Below are 16,665 nucleotides of genomic sequence, written 5' to 3' on the forward strand. Positions count from 1 at the left end.
TCTCTCTCTCCCCCTCTCCCTCTCCCTCTCCCTCTCCCTCTCTCTCTCTCTCTCTCTCTCTCTCTTTTCTCTAATGAAGCCGCGCGCCTAATTAGATAGTAATGACTTTATTAGATGCACCCGGAAAATTTAGCCGCGCTCGTTACCCCCCGCGCTACGGAGCAACGGAGCTAATGTAACCGGCGGATAATTGCGAAGTAAATTCAAAGGCCGCCGTGCGGCTATACCTCGCGCGGGCACGGCACAGCATCGCGGACGCGGATACGACCCGGCGGGAGCTACCCTTCGTCCTTGCCGTGCACCCACGTAATTTTGACGGTTACCTGTAATCTCGCGTACCGACTAACGAGAACGAAGATGCGCGCAATTTCGCCTTGGGCGCGACGAAGGGCGAGAAGACACGGCAGCGACGACGACAGCGACAGTGGCGGCAGAAGGCCCTTTGTCCGCGAGAAGACGCGTGCCTGCATCGAAAACTCTGAGAGACGAAGAGGAGAAGGAGGCGGGGAAGGTGGGAGACCCTTTGTCGTCCTCCGTAGCTGCAATTACCTCGGATTAATGCCAGCACTCGTCCTTCCTCCTGCCCCTGCATCTTACCCTTTACCTTCCCTTGCCTCTCACTCCCTGACTCGATCGGAGTCGCCGGCTGCCGTTCCGGTATTATAGTTTCGCGGTATTCGACGGCCATTGTACTCCGTTTCAGACGCGCAACCCCTTGTTCGGGAAACGGAAAACTCTCACTTGCTCACCCTCCCGGCCGTGAAGTTGGGAATACCGGGGAATTTCAGCGCGGCTGGATGATAACTACCATGCTGGTGATCTAATGTAAATTCTAGACACGATTAACGTGCACCGCGAGAACCCGTTGCTCACGAGACCGTTTATCCGTGTCTCCACGGAAACCCTTCGGGATATCTTTAGGTAAATTTCACACAAAGCAAGGAACCTCGCAGTGCATGAAAAAATTGGTAGAGTGCACTGAGAAGAAATATTTGAGAATTTATTTGGATATTATTATATTATAAAGTAAATATTATATTATATATTATTTGAATATACAAAGTTTATTTTTCTGTGTGAAGTAAAAATTTATATTTCTATAAATAAATTTCCAAGTATTTTTTTTCTCAATGTGCTCTGTCTAATGTTCCTGAAGTAAAATTTTATTTAAAAAAAAAGAGTGACACACAGAGCCCAGTAAAATTCAAGTGATTCCTCATTAACGCAGAGCGATTTCTTTCGCTTTGAACCGTTGAGTGAATATTTTCACTCGAAAGTGAAGAGTGAGTCCAATGTATTGTACCGGCACAGGAATAAATTCGCTCTGATCGATCGAAATATTTACTCGTGTCAAGTCAGAATCCGCTCCAAGCTTGAATGGCACATTCATTTCCGCGGTAGTATTTTTACCACCGCCTCTCGAGTGAATTTTCACTCATTTCGAATACGATTTCATTTCAGCAAACTTCAAGAATAATTGCATAACGGCACGATGTGAATTCCGCGCTTAATCTCGATGCGATATAAATTCCTCGAATTATTAAACGATGCGTAAACACGAGCCTCAAACGGAGGTAAAGTTTCATACGACTTTATGGTGTTCTCCAGAGGTATAGAGGATATTAGAATTTAATTCGGAGGATCAAAGATCCGAAAAGGCTCGATTAACATAGAATAACTTCCCGCAAAATAAATTCCATCAAAGCCACTAGACAGAAATAGAGAGGAAGAGAGTAATATACAATTTCCGATATAAGCGCGAGATCCAAGAATCTGATATAAATAAATTTGTTTCGTCCAACGGAATAGATTTTACGTATACAGAGCGGATGTAAAGCAAACAAAGTACAGAACACGTGCAACGAGGCTAGTATACGATACGTTAATAAACACGTAATATTAGTCTCGTAATCGGATTGCGAAAGTTCTATCGTTTTCGAAAAGAACTCAGTGAGATTCGCGAGTGATGAAGTACGCTCGTTCGTTATTTCATTTCATCAATTAACATCGCGCTGCAGCGAGAGCGGGACAATCTTCCTTTTCGAGCGGAATTAATATTCGAGGATAATGCGATTATCAGGCTTAATCGACCAGTCCCTGGCCTTGTCTTCCGCTTATCACGAGTTCGAGTAAAGCCTTCATTTTCGTATGCATCATAAAAATTCCGCAACTTTCTAAATTTCTTGGAGTAAAATTCCAAAACCCAAAAAGCCGACTGACAGTCGAGTCACTCGAATTCGAGTTATGTCTCATTCGTGTAGAATGAGTTCTCCTCTTTGGATCGTCGAGTGAATTTTTTCACTCGAAATCGAAGAATGAATCTGGTGCATTCCAGTCAGAGGAATATATTGACTCCAATCGATTGAGACATTCGCTCGTATGGAGTCAAAATCTAATCTGGAATGAAACATTCACTCTTGTGTGGCAGTACTTTTATTATCGCCTCCTTTTCGGGTAAAAATACTGCCACTTTTCACCCAAAGAAATTCAAAGATAAGAATTTTCTTAAATATACAGATTTCTCGATCTGAGAATGCTCAAGTCAAGAGGATTTTGAAGAATTAACTCTTATCATCCATCTCGAATGCGAACGTTCTTAATTAAATATTTGTTCGGTGTGCAACGGTTTTATGAGAAATGTCGCTTTGTCGCGAGGGTGCGCGAGGGAAACGGGATTTGATATGGAATCATCGAGGCAAACGAACGTACTGTTCCCCGGATTAGCCACTTTGTTCCGGATTTTAGTCGCACGGCTTCCTGAATCACTTTTTTCTATTTGAACATAGCGAGAAAGCTCGGATCGGTGTGCTTGTGTACGTGCGTGTGTGCACGTGTATGAGAACGCACACATAGTCAGGCAATTAAAGGGATATCTGTCGGCTGGCTCGGCTACTGATTAGTTGCGGCTCGATCGATAGTTTAAATCGCGTCCAATCGACCGTATCACGAGCAGTCGGTTCGAGAAATTTCTGATCCCTTTTGGAGCGGCGGATTTCCGGCGAATTCCGAGGAATCGTCGGCGAAGCTCCGCGGAGAGGGAGCTTTGATTCGTTCAGATCCGCGTCAGGAAGTTAAACGTTGCGCGTTAATAACGAAAGTTGTTGTTCGTTTTCGGACGCTGTAATGAACCCATGCGATCCAAGTTGTGCGATCGCGCGGGGCTGAGAGGAAATCCCGATTTCACGCCGTGTGTTCTCATTAATAAACGCGCTCGCTCGGGCATGATGTCATCGGACACGAATTCAAATAAAGGTGGATTAATAAAGCGCGTGCGAACAGGAGCGTGAAATTGCGAAACGCACACGGAAAAAAAGATTTGCTAATATATGGACAACTAAAAATATTAACTGCAGGAGTTATATATATATTAGACTAATATATATATTAGCAAATCTTTTAGCTATCACAACTAAATAACTTTGCTATAAAAGTAAGAAAATTTGCTCCTGCAGTTAATATTTTTAGTTGTCCATATATTAGCAAATCTTTTAGCTATCACAACTAAATAACTTTGCTATAAAAGTAAGAAAATTTGCTCCTGCAGTTAATATTTTTAGTTGTCCATATATTAGCAAATCTTTCTTTTTCCGTGCAGCCATATCGGATCTCCCGCCGCTAATCGTGAACTTCACGTCTCTCTAACTGTGTCCACACATATACACACACATCCAGAAACATCTTAAACCAATCTCGGGAGTTACCTTAAAAGAGACTTGAAATTTTCAATTGCTCGAGACCGCACAATGTTTTTCCAGATTTTCCCAGAAACAGCATAGATTCCGCCATCAGAATAGCCAAACACTTTCATTATTTATACACTCTTTAGATATTAATAATTACAAAGCGTAAATGCTTAAAGTATTTCATATGTTTTATTTTATTCTGGTACAAAGTAGAAAATCCAGAGAAAATCTTTGCGGAAACGTTTGACAGATGGAGTGAAATCTGTTTGATTTTCCCATACAGAATTATGTGCGCGGTACAGTGTCGGGCAATTAAAGTATTCTTGGACTGAAATAATCGGTAAATCAATAATTGAAGTTAATCAATCGTCATGTATACAAAATCACAATTTCATCGATTGGTGAAATTAATTATTCAGTGTTATAATTGATCAGTAGTAATTAATCAGTGTGTAATCGATCACACACCAAATTTTAGGTAATAATTAATTTCATCAATCGATGAAATTCTGTGACTTTATACGTGACTTTATACGTGGCGGTTAATTGATTTTCATTATTTATTTGCCGATTATTTTAATCAAAGGAAATTTCAATGGATTAATGCTCAACTTTCATCCAAAACATTCTGATAAACAACTTCAAGCCCGATTCTGCGAAGATTTCCTAGGCAGTTTACAATTTTTTTTTATGAGAAACACGAGGGGGAGGATTGGACTGCACGGCAATTAGGTCCCATGAAACTTGCTAGGTTGAATGATCGGGTCCTTTCAGACTGTCGTTGTTGAGCAAGGAACTTTTCCGAATCTTCGAAGACAACGCGCGCGGTAATAACATCGGAAAACAGCGCGCCGTATAACTCTGGCGCATTAATTAAATTCAAAAGAGAGGCATTGCGCGTCAGAACGCGGATGGTATCGGTCCACTCGTAAATCTCAAGAGTCTAGTTCAGTCCCCGAAGTTTAATCCCCGAGTTCCGTTAACAGCGTGAAGGCGCACGCGATAAAGCCCGACCTCACTCGCAAAATCGCTTGAAAATTTCCGGAAACTTAATCCCCCGATCTTAACTAGACCGCCGAAAACGGCGGAGGATCAAACAACTCAGGACCTGGACTGGGTGACTCGGACTCTCTCTCTCTCTCTCCCCCCCCCCCCTTCTCTCTCTCTTTCTCTGTTGCCCTCTAAATCGTAAATTCGATTCTTCCTCTTGGTCGTCCCGCGCGTCTTAAACTCGCTTCCCCCATTGTGGAGATTGCCGAGGGAAGTCGTGGCACGGTCATTCGTTCGCCAAGTTTGCTCGCGCAATTCCAACAGTCCGACATAGTCCTTAGCTCTCAGAATGAATAGCCTGCCGACGAGAGAGATTCTCGCGGCAACTAAAAATCAGAAAAAGCCGCTCTCTCGAGAAATTCAAATCGCGCGATATAAACACGGCGGATCCAACGGGCTCGTCCTGTTTCGCGAGCAAAAAGTGGCGCGTCCTGCGCTCGTCAGCTTTATGGTAATGACGCTTTATGGATGTTCGGCGCAACGCTGTTTATCTTCGCGAATTACTCGCGCGGAAATTCGCGAGTGGATCGATATGTCGTCCTTCGTGAGACACAAATTCAACCTGAAGGAAGGAAATAAAATATTTTACGTATATATTAAATATGGATAATTCTTTACCAAAACTATACCTCACGAAAATCATATTGATTTTGATACACTTTACGCAAACTAGAACCCTGAATTACATGTGTCATTGAGTCATATGGTGTCACATCTGTTTCTTGAGATGTCACTTAAAAATTTAGTAATTTTACACTGAATTATGTGCTTACAATAAACTTATTACTGAGTAAATAAACACGTTTCCCACATAGTACGAATAAAAAAACTCAATACTCCCAAATTTTACAATCTAGATGACTTAATAATTCTGCCTTCTGTAACATATATAAAAACAAAAATCTTTCAATAACGTGTTATCTTTTGTAATTACCTAAACATATATAAAGCTATCTTGTGTACTTCCAAAAATTTTTTAGAGTAAAACTTTATTCGAAGAATAAAGTGATAGTCGCTCGAATCGGAGTGATATTTCACTCGTATAAAGCGAGAATTCTTCACTCTGAATCGTCGAGTGAATAGTAACACTCAAGATCAAAGAGTAGATCTGTTGTATTCGACCGTCAATACAATTAAATACACATTAATCGATCGAGACGTTTATTCGTATGAATTTAAAATTTCCACTAAGCTTGAGTAAAACATTCACTCTTACGATTCTGCGTGGCAATGTAAATGTGATTTGGCGTCTAAATATTCTTTTTAGCAACTTTATATATTAACGGTATCACACGTGTGTCATTAAGAGGCCTGACATCTCCTCCAAGCGCTAAAGACATAAATTCGACAAGCACGAAACTCGGTCGGACTGTCGTCGGAGTAAATCAGAAACTGCGGGTTCAGGGGGACGCGTACGGCTGCTCGATTCAGCCCGAGCGTAACTCGACCAGCAGCGTCTTGTAGGAAACCCGAGGTTTCGCTGTTGCATAACCACCGCCCCTTCTTCCGTCTGTTGCAGGAGCTGGAGAGGAGTTACACCCTCTCAACCCCCGGGGGCAGCAGCCCCGTTTGTTGTCCGCCTTGCAGCCCGCCGCCCGCGCCGGCCGCATACATATCGAGCGCGCGCGCCTCCTCGCGTAGACTTGGCGCCGGAAGTGGTCCCGGAGGGCCCACATCCCCGGAAAGGGACCCCCTGGGAAGACTGTTGAGGTGAGTTCCTGACGAACGAAGTCGTTTAACCGGCGTCGCGACGAAGAAAACGCACTTCTCATTTCTGCGGGTTGAACCGTTCTTTCGGGGGGCGGAAGGGAGGGGGAGGGAGAGTTTAATTCCATTAGGAGTGTTTTTGCCCGCGCATTTGCCAACGCGTTCGCATTGTCCCGCGAACGAAACATGGTAAATATTTGAACCCTTCGAGTCGTGGTAGGATGCGGACGTACCACCTGTCTTCATTTCTCGTGATTTTAACTAATTTATCAGACATAGTCGATTATATCATTGCTATATGCTCTCATATTAACATAAGGAATTAAAAATAAATAAAAAATAATTTGTATGTTTAATTGTTAAAACTATTAGAATATACTAACACAATTTATTCGGAACAACTAGCAGTATTTTATACATTTCTTTCAAAATGTATGGGAAACCCCATTTTTTATAATAAACTATTGGAATATTGATAATATGTATGCTGCAAATTTCCTGTCAAAAACGCAAACATCTTTTCATGTCGAGAAAATGCCGTTATTTCCGTATAATACTAAAAAGCAAACTGTTAATTTTGAAAGCTCATGGTCTCCATGAACCATGTTGGACCCGCCGTTTCGGAGTTTAACCTTTTCTCCTCACATTCGTATATAATCGTTCAGCGACTCCAAAATTCTCCGTATACGAAATTTGAGGAAACTTCACCGAGAAATGGAATGTACGATTCAAAGGATTAAAAGATTTCGCAGTTCCTACAAAATATTAATAGTGGCACATACGAAACGGAAGGATAATAAATAAAAGCAAAATCCCGAGTCGAAATTTTGACTCTATGTTGAATTCTACACCGCTAGGAGGAGCTAAGATAGCAAAGTAGGTTTAATTCTAATGATATAATTTACTCTTACTTTGACCCCGATGATGTCTGAAATTTCCGCTTTCGCTTTCTTTAGCGTCAAAGTAGGTTATATAATAAAGTAGGATCTTAGGAAGAGAGAGAGAGAGAGAGAAAGAGAGAGAACAAAGTAGGTTCAGTTGCGAACCTCTATTGAAGCTTTAGCTCCTACATAGAATATATATAATATATTTTATAGAATATATTTTGTAGAAAAATTTAAAAATTTTAATAAATAACAAAACAGAAACGTCAAATAGCATACAAAATATACATTTTATTTGTTGCATATATTTCAGACATCATCGGGGTCAAAGTAGGAATAATTATATCGTTAGAATTAAACCTACTTTGCTATCTTAACTCCTACTGCGGTGTAGAATTCAAGATTCAACATAAGGTCAAAATTTCGACTCGGAAATGAGAATCGGAGTATCAATATCATCAAAATAGGTTTCACCTAGGTTGTAGATCATTTAAGTAGGCTCAAAGCTATTTTTAAGAGCATGAAAGTAACGTCAAAGTTTTGACAAAGTAGAGTTAAAGGTTTAAAAGGGAAATTAATGAATATCAATATCGTCAAAATAGGTTTTATCTAGGCTAAATAAAGACATAAACCGTCTAAGTAGGCATAATCTATCCTTAAGAGTGTCAAAACAGCATCAAAATTTCGACTCGGGATATCGATATGTTTCTCGGGTACAGAACTTTACAGCAATTTTCGCTATAAAATTTCTCCCCACGCACATATTTATGACATGACAGTTTACGATTCCATCATTAACTGTCCTTATCGCCTGTTCTTTATCTTCCTCGGCCGCGCGATAACCAAGAAGTAAGGAACGCAGCGACCTAGAAATAACATCGGTTAACCAAATTTGTAAATTTGACCGACGGCTGTGACCGACAGCAACCCGCATTAATCATTTGTGTCACGAATTTTCATATCAGACCGATTTTTTTAAACTCGGAGATTTTTTGGATCACCGATTTTAAATCAGAAGTTTATACTGATTCTGCCATCTTGAATTTTGAAAAATTTGAAAATTCTGATATTCAAGATTCAATGAGCCAAAAATGACCTCTAGGATATCATTATAGGAGATATTCAAATTGTTTATTTGGATTTACAACAGAAAATATTAATTTTTTATAGTTTTCAAAGATTATTGATCTGTAATAAAAAAACAACGTAGCGAAAAATCTGACAAAATTCTGAAAAATACTTTAGGCTGTCCTAAATAAGTATCTGAATTGCTGTTTCAACATTGATAATAATTTTGTAAAAAATAAATTTTTTTCATAAAGAAACATAAATTTTGACTATTTCTTTATAGTAATTATGCAAATAAAAATTTACGATTTTTTGTTTTTTTTTACAATTATTCATATACTAGGGACTTAAAAAAAAAACAAGAAACCGGTACTTAACAAGTTACAAAAATAATGAAAAACTTAGGGGAAAAAGGTAGATCGCTAAGCGACCTATCATACCGCAAAAGATTAAATGTGAGCGCACGGAAGCAATCGCGTTTGCGATCGGATAAAATTCGCGATGGTCGGTAAATGTCTGTCTTCGCAAATCGCGAGAGTGATGCGTGACGCGTCGTCGCGCAGCGGATATCCGGTCTAATGGTTGTCATAAAATCAGAACAAGTTCCAAGACTGATCGTCCGGAAGTCATAAAACCCTCCACGAGCTTCTTCGCCTCGCTCCCGGGACTTTCCCTCCCGTCGTGATTACCTTCATAGCCCTACAGGCTTTCCTGCAGGATCCATCCATCTCATTCTCTCTCTCTCTCTCCCTCTCCCTCTCCCCCTATCCCTCTCCTGCTCTTCCTCGAGTGAGAGGTATACGTATCATTTGACATACGACGAGCACTCACCCTCGCGTATTACGCATTTTGTCGTCCTGATAAAATTTACTGATCACTCGACACTAAATCGATGTGTAGTTGCTTGAGGTCGAGCAACGTCAAAACTCCGGCCGACGCTTCCGACCTGCGTTCATCGGGTCTTTTCAATAGAACTCCTGCTTCGGTGTATCTCTCGCAAAAATACTCCTCTATCAGTTAAATAACATACTAGATCTTTCGGCCGTACGTAAACGTGAGGACGAATGCAACTGATAACGTCGGGATAGAGATTTGTAAAATTAGACGAAATATACTCTTATTTATACAAAATTGTCAATATTCTGAACTTTCTTTGATCGGCAAAAGTGCCTCTAAATATGTTTATAAATCAATCAGAAGATTTATTAACGATATTATTTATTAACGATATGGGTAAGGGCACTTTTATCAATAAAAGAGAGAGTTCAGAATGAGGACCGAAGAAAATATCGTTATAGCTTCCCTCTATGTAAGTTCTTCTCAATTTTACCATATTTTTCTAATAGCGCAGGAACAGAGTGGGTAAAGCTTATCTCGCTAAGAAACACAGTATATTTTTTTATAGAATACAGTTGCTATGATGTGAAACGGAAAACAATAAATTAAGGCAGAGTGTCGATATGTTCGTCATATGTTGCAGAATTCTAGAGTAACTTTCACCAGAGAACTTTTACATGTATTGCTGTTCCGTAGTAAAATACCGGCCGCATAGTGCAGCGTTAAAATACGCGATAACGGAAGCTCAGAAAGCGAGATGCACTTGAACAAAATTCCTGCGACGGGGGTATATATTGAGGCATTCGTCACACTATTATTACCGCCAGGCATTCGCCTTCGCGCCTTCAGCGATACAATATTTTACACTCCCGGCAATCTCCGAGTCTCTTCTCTCATCTATCATCGCCGCGTAGCCGAAACTATTTCATCGACCCTTCGCCTGTGCCTACGGCGCCTCTGCACTCCGGAATCCCAACAAAATCCCGGCGCGCGACCCTCGCCCCCTTTGACTTTGTCGGAAGAATTTCCGCAGCACGGCCCACAGATTGAAATCCTGAACCATCGTTGCAGATTCCTGAAGACCTTCTACAGGGAACTGGGCACCCGCGACCCACCCCACCTACCGCCATGGGCGTCCCCGCTCCCGCTCGGCACCCTCTGCCCGGCGCACTTTCAACCGCACCTGCAGCTGGTGCACAAGAGCGAGCAGGAGCACCGCCTTGAGAACATCAAGCCCGACCAGATCTTCGCCCCCGTCAGGGTGAGTGTTATTAAAGTACTATAATCGGCGATTCGAACCCAATTGTTGTATCGGGGATTCGAATTCGATTGTTATATGTCCAGAAATTAGATTTATACAAACTCCGAGGAGAACGAAAAGCCGACTTTGATTATTAGAATATTGATAACATCGCGAGATTTTTCGCATAAAGATAATGAATTGCAATTTTTATTGATTTATTGTTTTCAATGTTTTTCGCGCGCAATCATCGATCCTTTGAAACGCGAAATTTTTATTTTGGAAATTTAGTGTTATTTTTGTAGAGGAATGTCAAATCGATATGAATAGAGTGTTTCAATTTGCAAAGAGCTTTCAGCAGAGAGAGGGAAATTTTAAAATTCTTTCTGTGAAAAATTAACTATTATTATTAACTATTATCTTCAAAAGCTCGCTATTAAATGACATAGTCCGAGTCGAAATTTTGATCCTATGTTGAACCTTGAATTCTACACCGCAGTAGGAGCTAAAATAGCAAAGTAGGTTTAATATTCTAATGATATAATTTACTCCTACTTTGATTCTGATAATATCTGAAATTTCCGCTTTCGCTTTCTTTAGCGTCAAAGTAGGTTGTATAAAGTAGGATCTTAGGAAGCAAAATAGGTTTAGTTGCAAACCTCTATTGAAGCTTTAGTTCCTACAGAGAATATATGTAAATATTTTATAAGAATATTTAAAAAATTTAATAAATAACGAAACAGAAACGTCAAATAGTACACAAAATAGCATATAAAATATACATTTTATTTGTTGCATATATTTCAGACATCATCAGGATCAAAGTAGGAGTAAATTATATCATTAGAATTAAACCTACTTTGCTATTATCTTAGCTCCTACTGCGGTGTAGAATTCAAGGTTCAACATAGGATCAAAATTTCGACTTGGAAATGATTGTCAATATCGTCAAAATAGGTTTCATTTATCTAAGTAGGCTCAAACTATTTTTAAAAGCGTCAAAGTAGCGTCAAAATTTTGACAAGGTAGAGTTCAAAAGGTTCAAAAGAGAAGTTAATGAGTATCAATATCGTCAGAGTAGGTTTTACCGAGGTTATAAACCGCCTAAGTAGGCGCAAACTATTCTTAAGAGCGTCAAAGTAGCATCAAAATTTCGACTTGGAAATGATTGTCAATATCGTCAAAATAGGTTTCATTTATCTAAGTAGGCTCAAACTATTTTTAAAAGCGTCAAAGTAGCGTCAAAATTTTGACAAGGTAGAGTTCAAAAGGTTCAAAAGAGAAGTTAATGAGTATCAATATCGTCAGAGTAGGTTTTACCGAGGTTATAAACCGCCTAAGTAGGCGCAAACTATTCTTAAGAGCGTCAAAGTAGCATCAAAATTTCGACTTGGAAATGATTGTCAATATCGTCAAAATAGGTTTCATTTATCTAAGTAGGCTCAAACTATTTTTAAAAGCGTCAAAGTAGCGTCAAAATTTTGACAAGGTAGAGTTCAAAAGGTTCAAAAGAGAAGTTAATGAGTATCAATATCGTCAGAGTAGGTTTTACCGAGGTTATAAACCGCCTAAGTAGGCGCAAACTATTCTTAAGAGCGTCAAAGTAGCATCAAAATTTCGACTCGGGAGATGTATTGACGAAACATCTTTAAAGATATCACATACCGTATCCCTCAAGGATACGCCAAGACTTAATTACGATGGCACGGATAAGAAAGATGTAACGCAATAACTTTAGATGCGAATCAAAAGTGGATATCTATGTTTGCAAGTCTTGATGCAACGTTCCTAGCAATACTTCTTAACAGCAGTATATCGCGTCATATTTCTAAAAGGATCCGTGTGAAGAAGATAGAATATTAGATATATGACATTCGGGGGTGAGGGCGATATATGTGACATTCGGATAAGGGTGAGAGAAGCAACGACTCGCTTCCATCTCCCGAATTATCCCGACACTCGAGGTCGGCACAGGCATCGTATTACATAATAAGCGGGTCGGAAGTCTCGTCTTCGCGCCGAGGGTGTCAAAAGGATTTCCGGTTCGCGTGCCACACGTGACGTACGAGAGAAAGTTCTCGCGCCGCGACACGCGACATCGAGTCGAGTTTTATCGAAACGGTGGTGACGGTGGATCTTTCGGCGGTGGCGGATTTGCATGATATCGACTACGTAATTGCGTCTAGCAGCGTCCTCGAGTCTCGGGGGGTGTCCGAAGAAGCCGCGGGGGGTGGGAGTTTCTTCTATACCTATCTACCTAGCTGCCTACCCTACCTAACTGGCGACCGTCGAAGACTCGAACACGCCACCGCCGCCGCCGAGTAACTTCCCTCCGGGATGTGAAAGCCAAGTTGGTGTCGTCCGGAGTCCGACGCGACTGCGGGGGTTAGAGAGAGGGTTGAAGGGAGGAAGGAAAGGAAAAAGTTTCGCGAACTTCCTTCCCACCGCGGCGGCTGTACGAGATCGCTCGACTTTCTTCCTCGCCTTCTTCCACTTCCTCTTCTTCGTCTTCTTCTCGCGCCGGTCTCTCGATGCAGTCTGCTCCGCGAGTGAAATGCAGTGACGCTTGAATTGACACGCTCGCGATTTATGGTCGCGATTCGCCGTCGCCCTGGAGAGACGCCGAATCAGATCGCGCCCGGCATTGATTTTCGCGGATCGCGTAGCGCCTGTCAAAGCGGACGCGCGCGAGCGATTTCGCTAATTTAATTGGCTCGCACTTGCGCATCGCCAAGCAAAAGAGAAATAGCGACTGGAAAAGCTGCTGCGGAAGAATTGTAGGAGGAGATCTCCGCGAGGGACGTACGTTCCGCGGAATTGATCTTTATGGAATTTCGGCTGACGCGCGCCTCCGAATCGTCGACGTTGCTGCATTTTTTCCCGAGGAGTTCCCATCTCATTCGCTTCGATTTCTCTCAACGTAAAGCAGAGAAAATGAGAGAGAGAGAGAGAAAAAGAGAAACATTTAATTTTACACTGAGATAAAAGATATCTAAAAAATAAAATATATTTATTTGGCGGTTGGTAGTTCCATTGTGGTAGTTGGTACCATTGTGGTAGATATTAATAACGTATTCGTTTAAATCTAGATTAAGAAAAATGTAAGGCCAGTAAAAGTCGTACGCTGGATGTTAGTGCGAGTAATTAAATTATGGGAAAGTAACATTGCTTGATAGTGTAAACAGTTTCATGAAAAACTAAAGTTTTAGGAAAATGTATATTTATTCTTCCTTGAAAAACGTTTTATGTTAACGTATAACGTATTTAATTAAATACGTTATAAATCGGTATCTATCGCATAAATAACTTTTATTTCTCGGGTATTTTTTCTCTCACAGTGTAGGATGTGCACCCTCTAAAGATATTTGCAATGGTTATACACAAAAGAACTTAACGGTTGAGCAAACAGTAATAATAAAACAAAAAATAATATACAAAAATTAGAGAAAAAATAGAGAGATAAAAGAAAGAGAGGAAGGGGGGAGAGAGAGAAAAAACTATGAAATGCAGACAATGCGCCACGTCGCCCGGAAACGCTCGCGTCGAAAAATGAGCTTCGTAACCGTCGTCGGGTCGGGACCATACGTGAGGTAGGAAGGAAGGAAGGAAGGAAAGCAGGCAGGCCAGACGCAGACCAGGGTGTGCATCACCACCCCCACGAGTGCACGAGAATGAATTCGCGTCATAAAACCGACGTGCTTCCACCGCGAAAATAAACGAGCGCGCCGAACAGACAACCCCCTTAAGAATCGCCCTTTTAGAACCGCCAAATGCACTCGCGCTCTTGTCGGTACCTCGTTTCGCGTCGGAAATTAAAAGCCCGACTCGAAGGAAATCCGCGCACGAACGCCAAAGGGTCGAAGGCATCATGCCTCCTTGATATCGAGTGTTTAATTGTTTTATTTCAAACAAATGTTTTGTTTGGCTCTTTCAGTCCCGGCGAATCTTCAACACTGTGAAAAAATTATATTCTCTTTTTAAGAAAATTTCACTTATATAAAGAATATCCTCCTCTAAAATAAGCATCAAGACGTTCTTGCATTAAAAGTAGAATTGTGTAAAGGATTAATATATTCTGTATATATTAATCTATATATTTTATATATTCACTATATATTCTAAATATTAGACGTAAAGGATTAAGTACTATATATACTCTAAGTATTCGAAATATTAGTACCAGATATTCTAAATTTAGAAGATTATGTACTAAAGGTAATTAACGTACTGCAAAATTATTACCGAATTATTTCGGTGGTCAAATAATTTTTTTTTCTAAAAAAAACCGTCGTATTTTTCCATGTCCGTTGAATCGTTTCGAGCAAATTTTATATATATACACACACACACACACATTTTTTATCTTTGCTCCTCTCGTACTCTCGAAAAGGATATCCCGGCGAAAATTCGGCGTCGGTTCTATCAAAGGATTCGTCGACGAGAGCAACGACGTGGTTGTGTACATACCAGGAGCAAAAACCAATACATAGGGCTCTCTATAATTGGACATGACTCGCGCGGAAAAATCCCGCCACCTCACGTCGTTAGGCGAAATCAAAATATCGACGGTGATACTTGAAAAAACGAACGATTAAGACCCTCGAGTCGAGCGTTGGTCGTTCAACAAAAATATGCGAAACGGGAGTGGGAGAGAGGTACGCGCGGCGACTTGGTTTTTCCACAAACACGGCGGTGCGCGTCGGCTATTTTTATTATTCACAGCGTATTCGCCGCACCGTAACGGGAAAGGATCGAGTAACGATCGCTGTGCGTTAATGGAGCTTACACGGACGAAGTTTGCTTCTCCGTGCGATCGTGAAATTGAAATATCCGCGCCGGATTGCGTCGCTTCGTAAAATGATACGAGCGAGGATAATTTATAAAAACGGCGAACCGGATGTTCGAAGGATCCCATGACCGATAGTACAATTCTCCATGTGACATTTTCCACAACTCACGAGAATACTAAACGTTATTATATCATGAAGATAAGAGAGACGTCTAGGTAGTTCCCGGGAGGGTACGTTGCCTATGGACCCTTTTTAATATTTATCTTGAGAGAAACAGTGGACACATAAAATTGCAAAATAGTCCTTTTAGAACGTAGACACTTTTCCCTGAGTTTTATTATATATATAATCGGAATAATATTACAGTTAAAAATAAAAAGAACTAATTTTTTTCAGTAGCAGCAAAGTAAACTTTCGAGCCTCTCGAAATTTTGTATCAATATTTTTCATAGCATAAATGAATAAAGTTAACAAAGTTTCTTACAAGTATATAATACACTCTATTTCGGATAATAAAAACAATTTGCATTCTTTAAACGATTGAAATCGAACATATGGGCGGACAAGATAAAGTTGGCCCATAATTAAGAACCTGAAGAAAGACCCCGAAAATACTAGCTAAGATATATATTTTATATGTGGCCTTCTTTCCTTACCCCCTGATAATACCGAGAATAAAATAGCCACGTTATTGTATGTTTGTATTTTAGTTATTACAAAACAAAATATATAGTTTACAGGATTGCATTAACACATATAAGGAAGCTGTCTCTATCATGCTTGTGCAGTCAGTTACAACAATTACTTAGTTTGAGAAGTTGTAACTTCGAAATTCTGAAATATGAGACATTTAGCCTCGATTTCCCCTAATTCTATTATTGCAATACTTAGCGAAGGATTTATAAAGTAGAAAAAGAATCGCGGTAAATATTCGAGAAAACATAAAATGTTTTCAATAAGAAAAGGTTTGAGTTCATTATCCCTTCGTAAACTTCGCGCTCATTCAAAATGCAGGAGACGATAGTCTTGCATTTACTCCTTTTAGTTACAAAAATATCTCGGGATATCTTTAAGAATATGACATATATCTAAGAAAAATGTTTTAATCTCTCTTATCCACGTCGTTCTTTATAGAACTTTCTTGGAGCTATCTAATGATATCACGTGATAAATTAGATATAATGTGTGACATTTCATAAAATTAAAAAGATTTATTGTAGAAAATTGGAAAATTAATTGAAAACTTCTATGGAAATATCTCTGTCGTATCACTTGATCGGGTAATTGGTTGTTGCGTCCGATTGCATTTAAATAATTCACTCTTCTCCTCGCGTAATTCAATACTAAATCTCTTCTCCATCATATCTCTCTCTCTCTCTCTCTCTCTCTCTCTCTCTCTCTCTCTC

General features: G+C 40.2%; 1 protein-coding gene across 6 annotated transcripts in view; it reads left to right on the top strand.

Annotated features, from left to right (window-relative positions):
- LOC116844583 overlaps positions 1 to 16,665 on the top strand; it is a 414,325-nt gene that overhangs the window by 294,688 nt on the left and 102,972 nt on the right. For all 6 annotated transcript variants that reach the window (XM_032816331.1, XM_032816332.1, XM_032816328.1 and 3 more), the window contains 2 exons: positions 6,253 to 6,443; positions 10,301 to 10,490. In XM_032816331.1, the coding sequence (XP_032672222.1) occupies positions 6,253 to 6,443; positions 10,301 to 10,490 (381 nt within the window). The remainder of the gene's footprint in view (positions 1 to 6,252; positions 6,444 to 10,300; positions 10,491 to 16,665) is intronic.

Source organism: Odontomachus brunneus, unplaced genomic scaffold (genome assembly GCF_010583005.1).
Source record: "Odontomachus brunneus isolate Ranch 3 - 2012 unplaced genomic scaffold, Obru_v1 Obru_scaffold_042, whole genome shotgun sequence".
Classification (NCBI taxonomy): Eukaryota; Metazoa; Arthropoda; class Insecta; order Hymenoptera; family Formicidae; genus Odontomachus; species Odontomachus brunneus.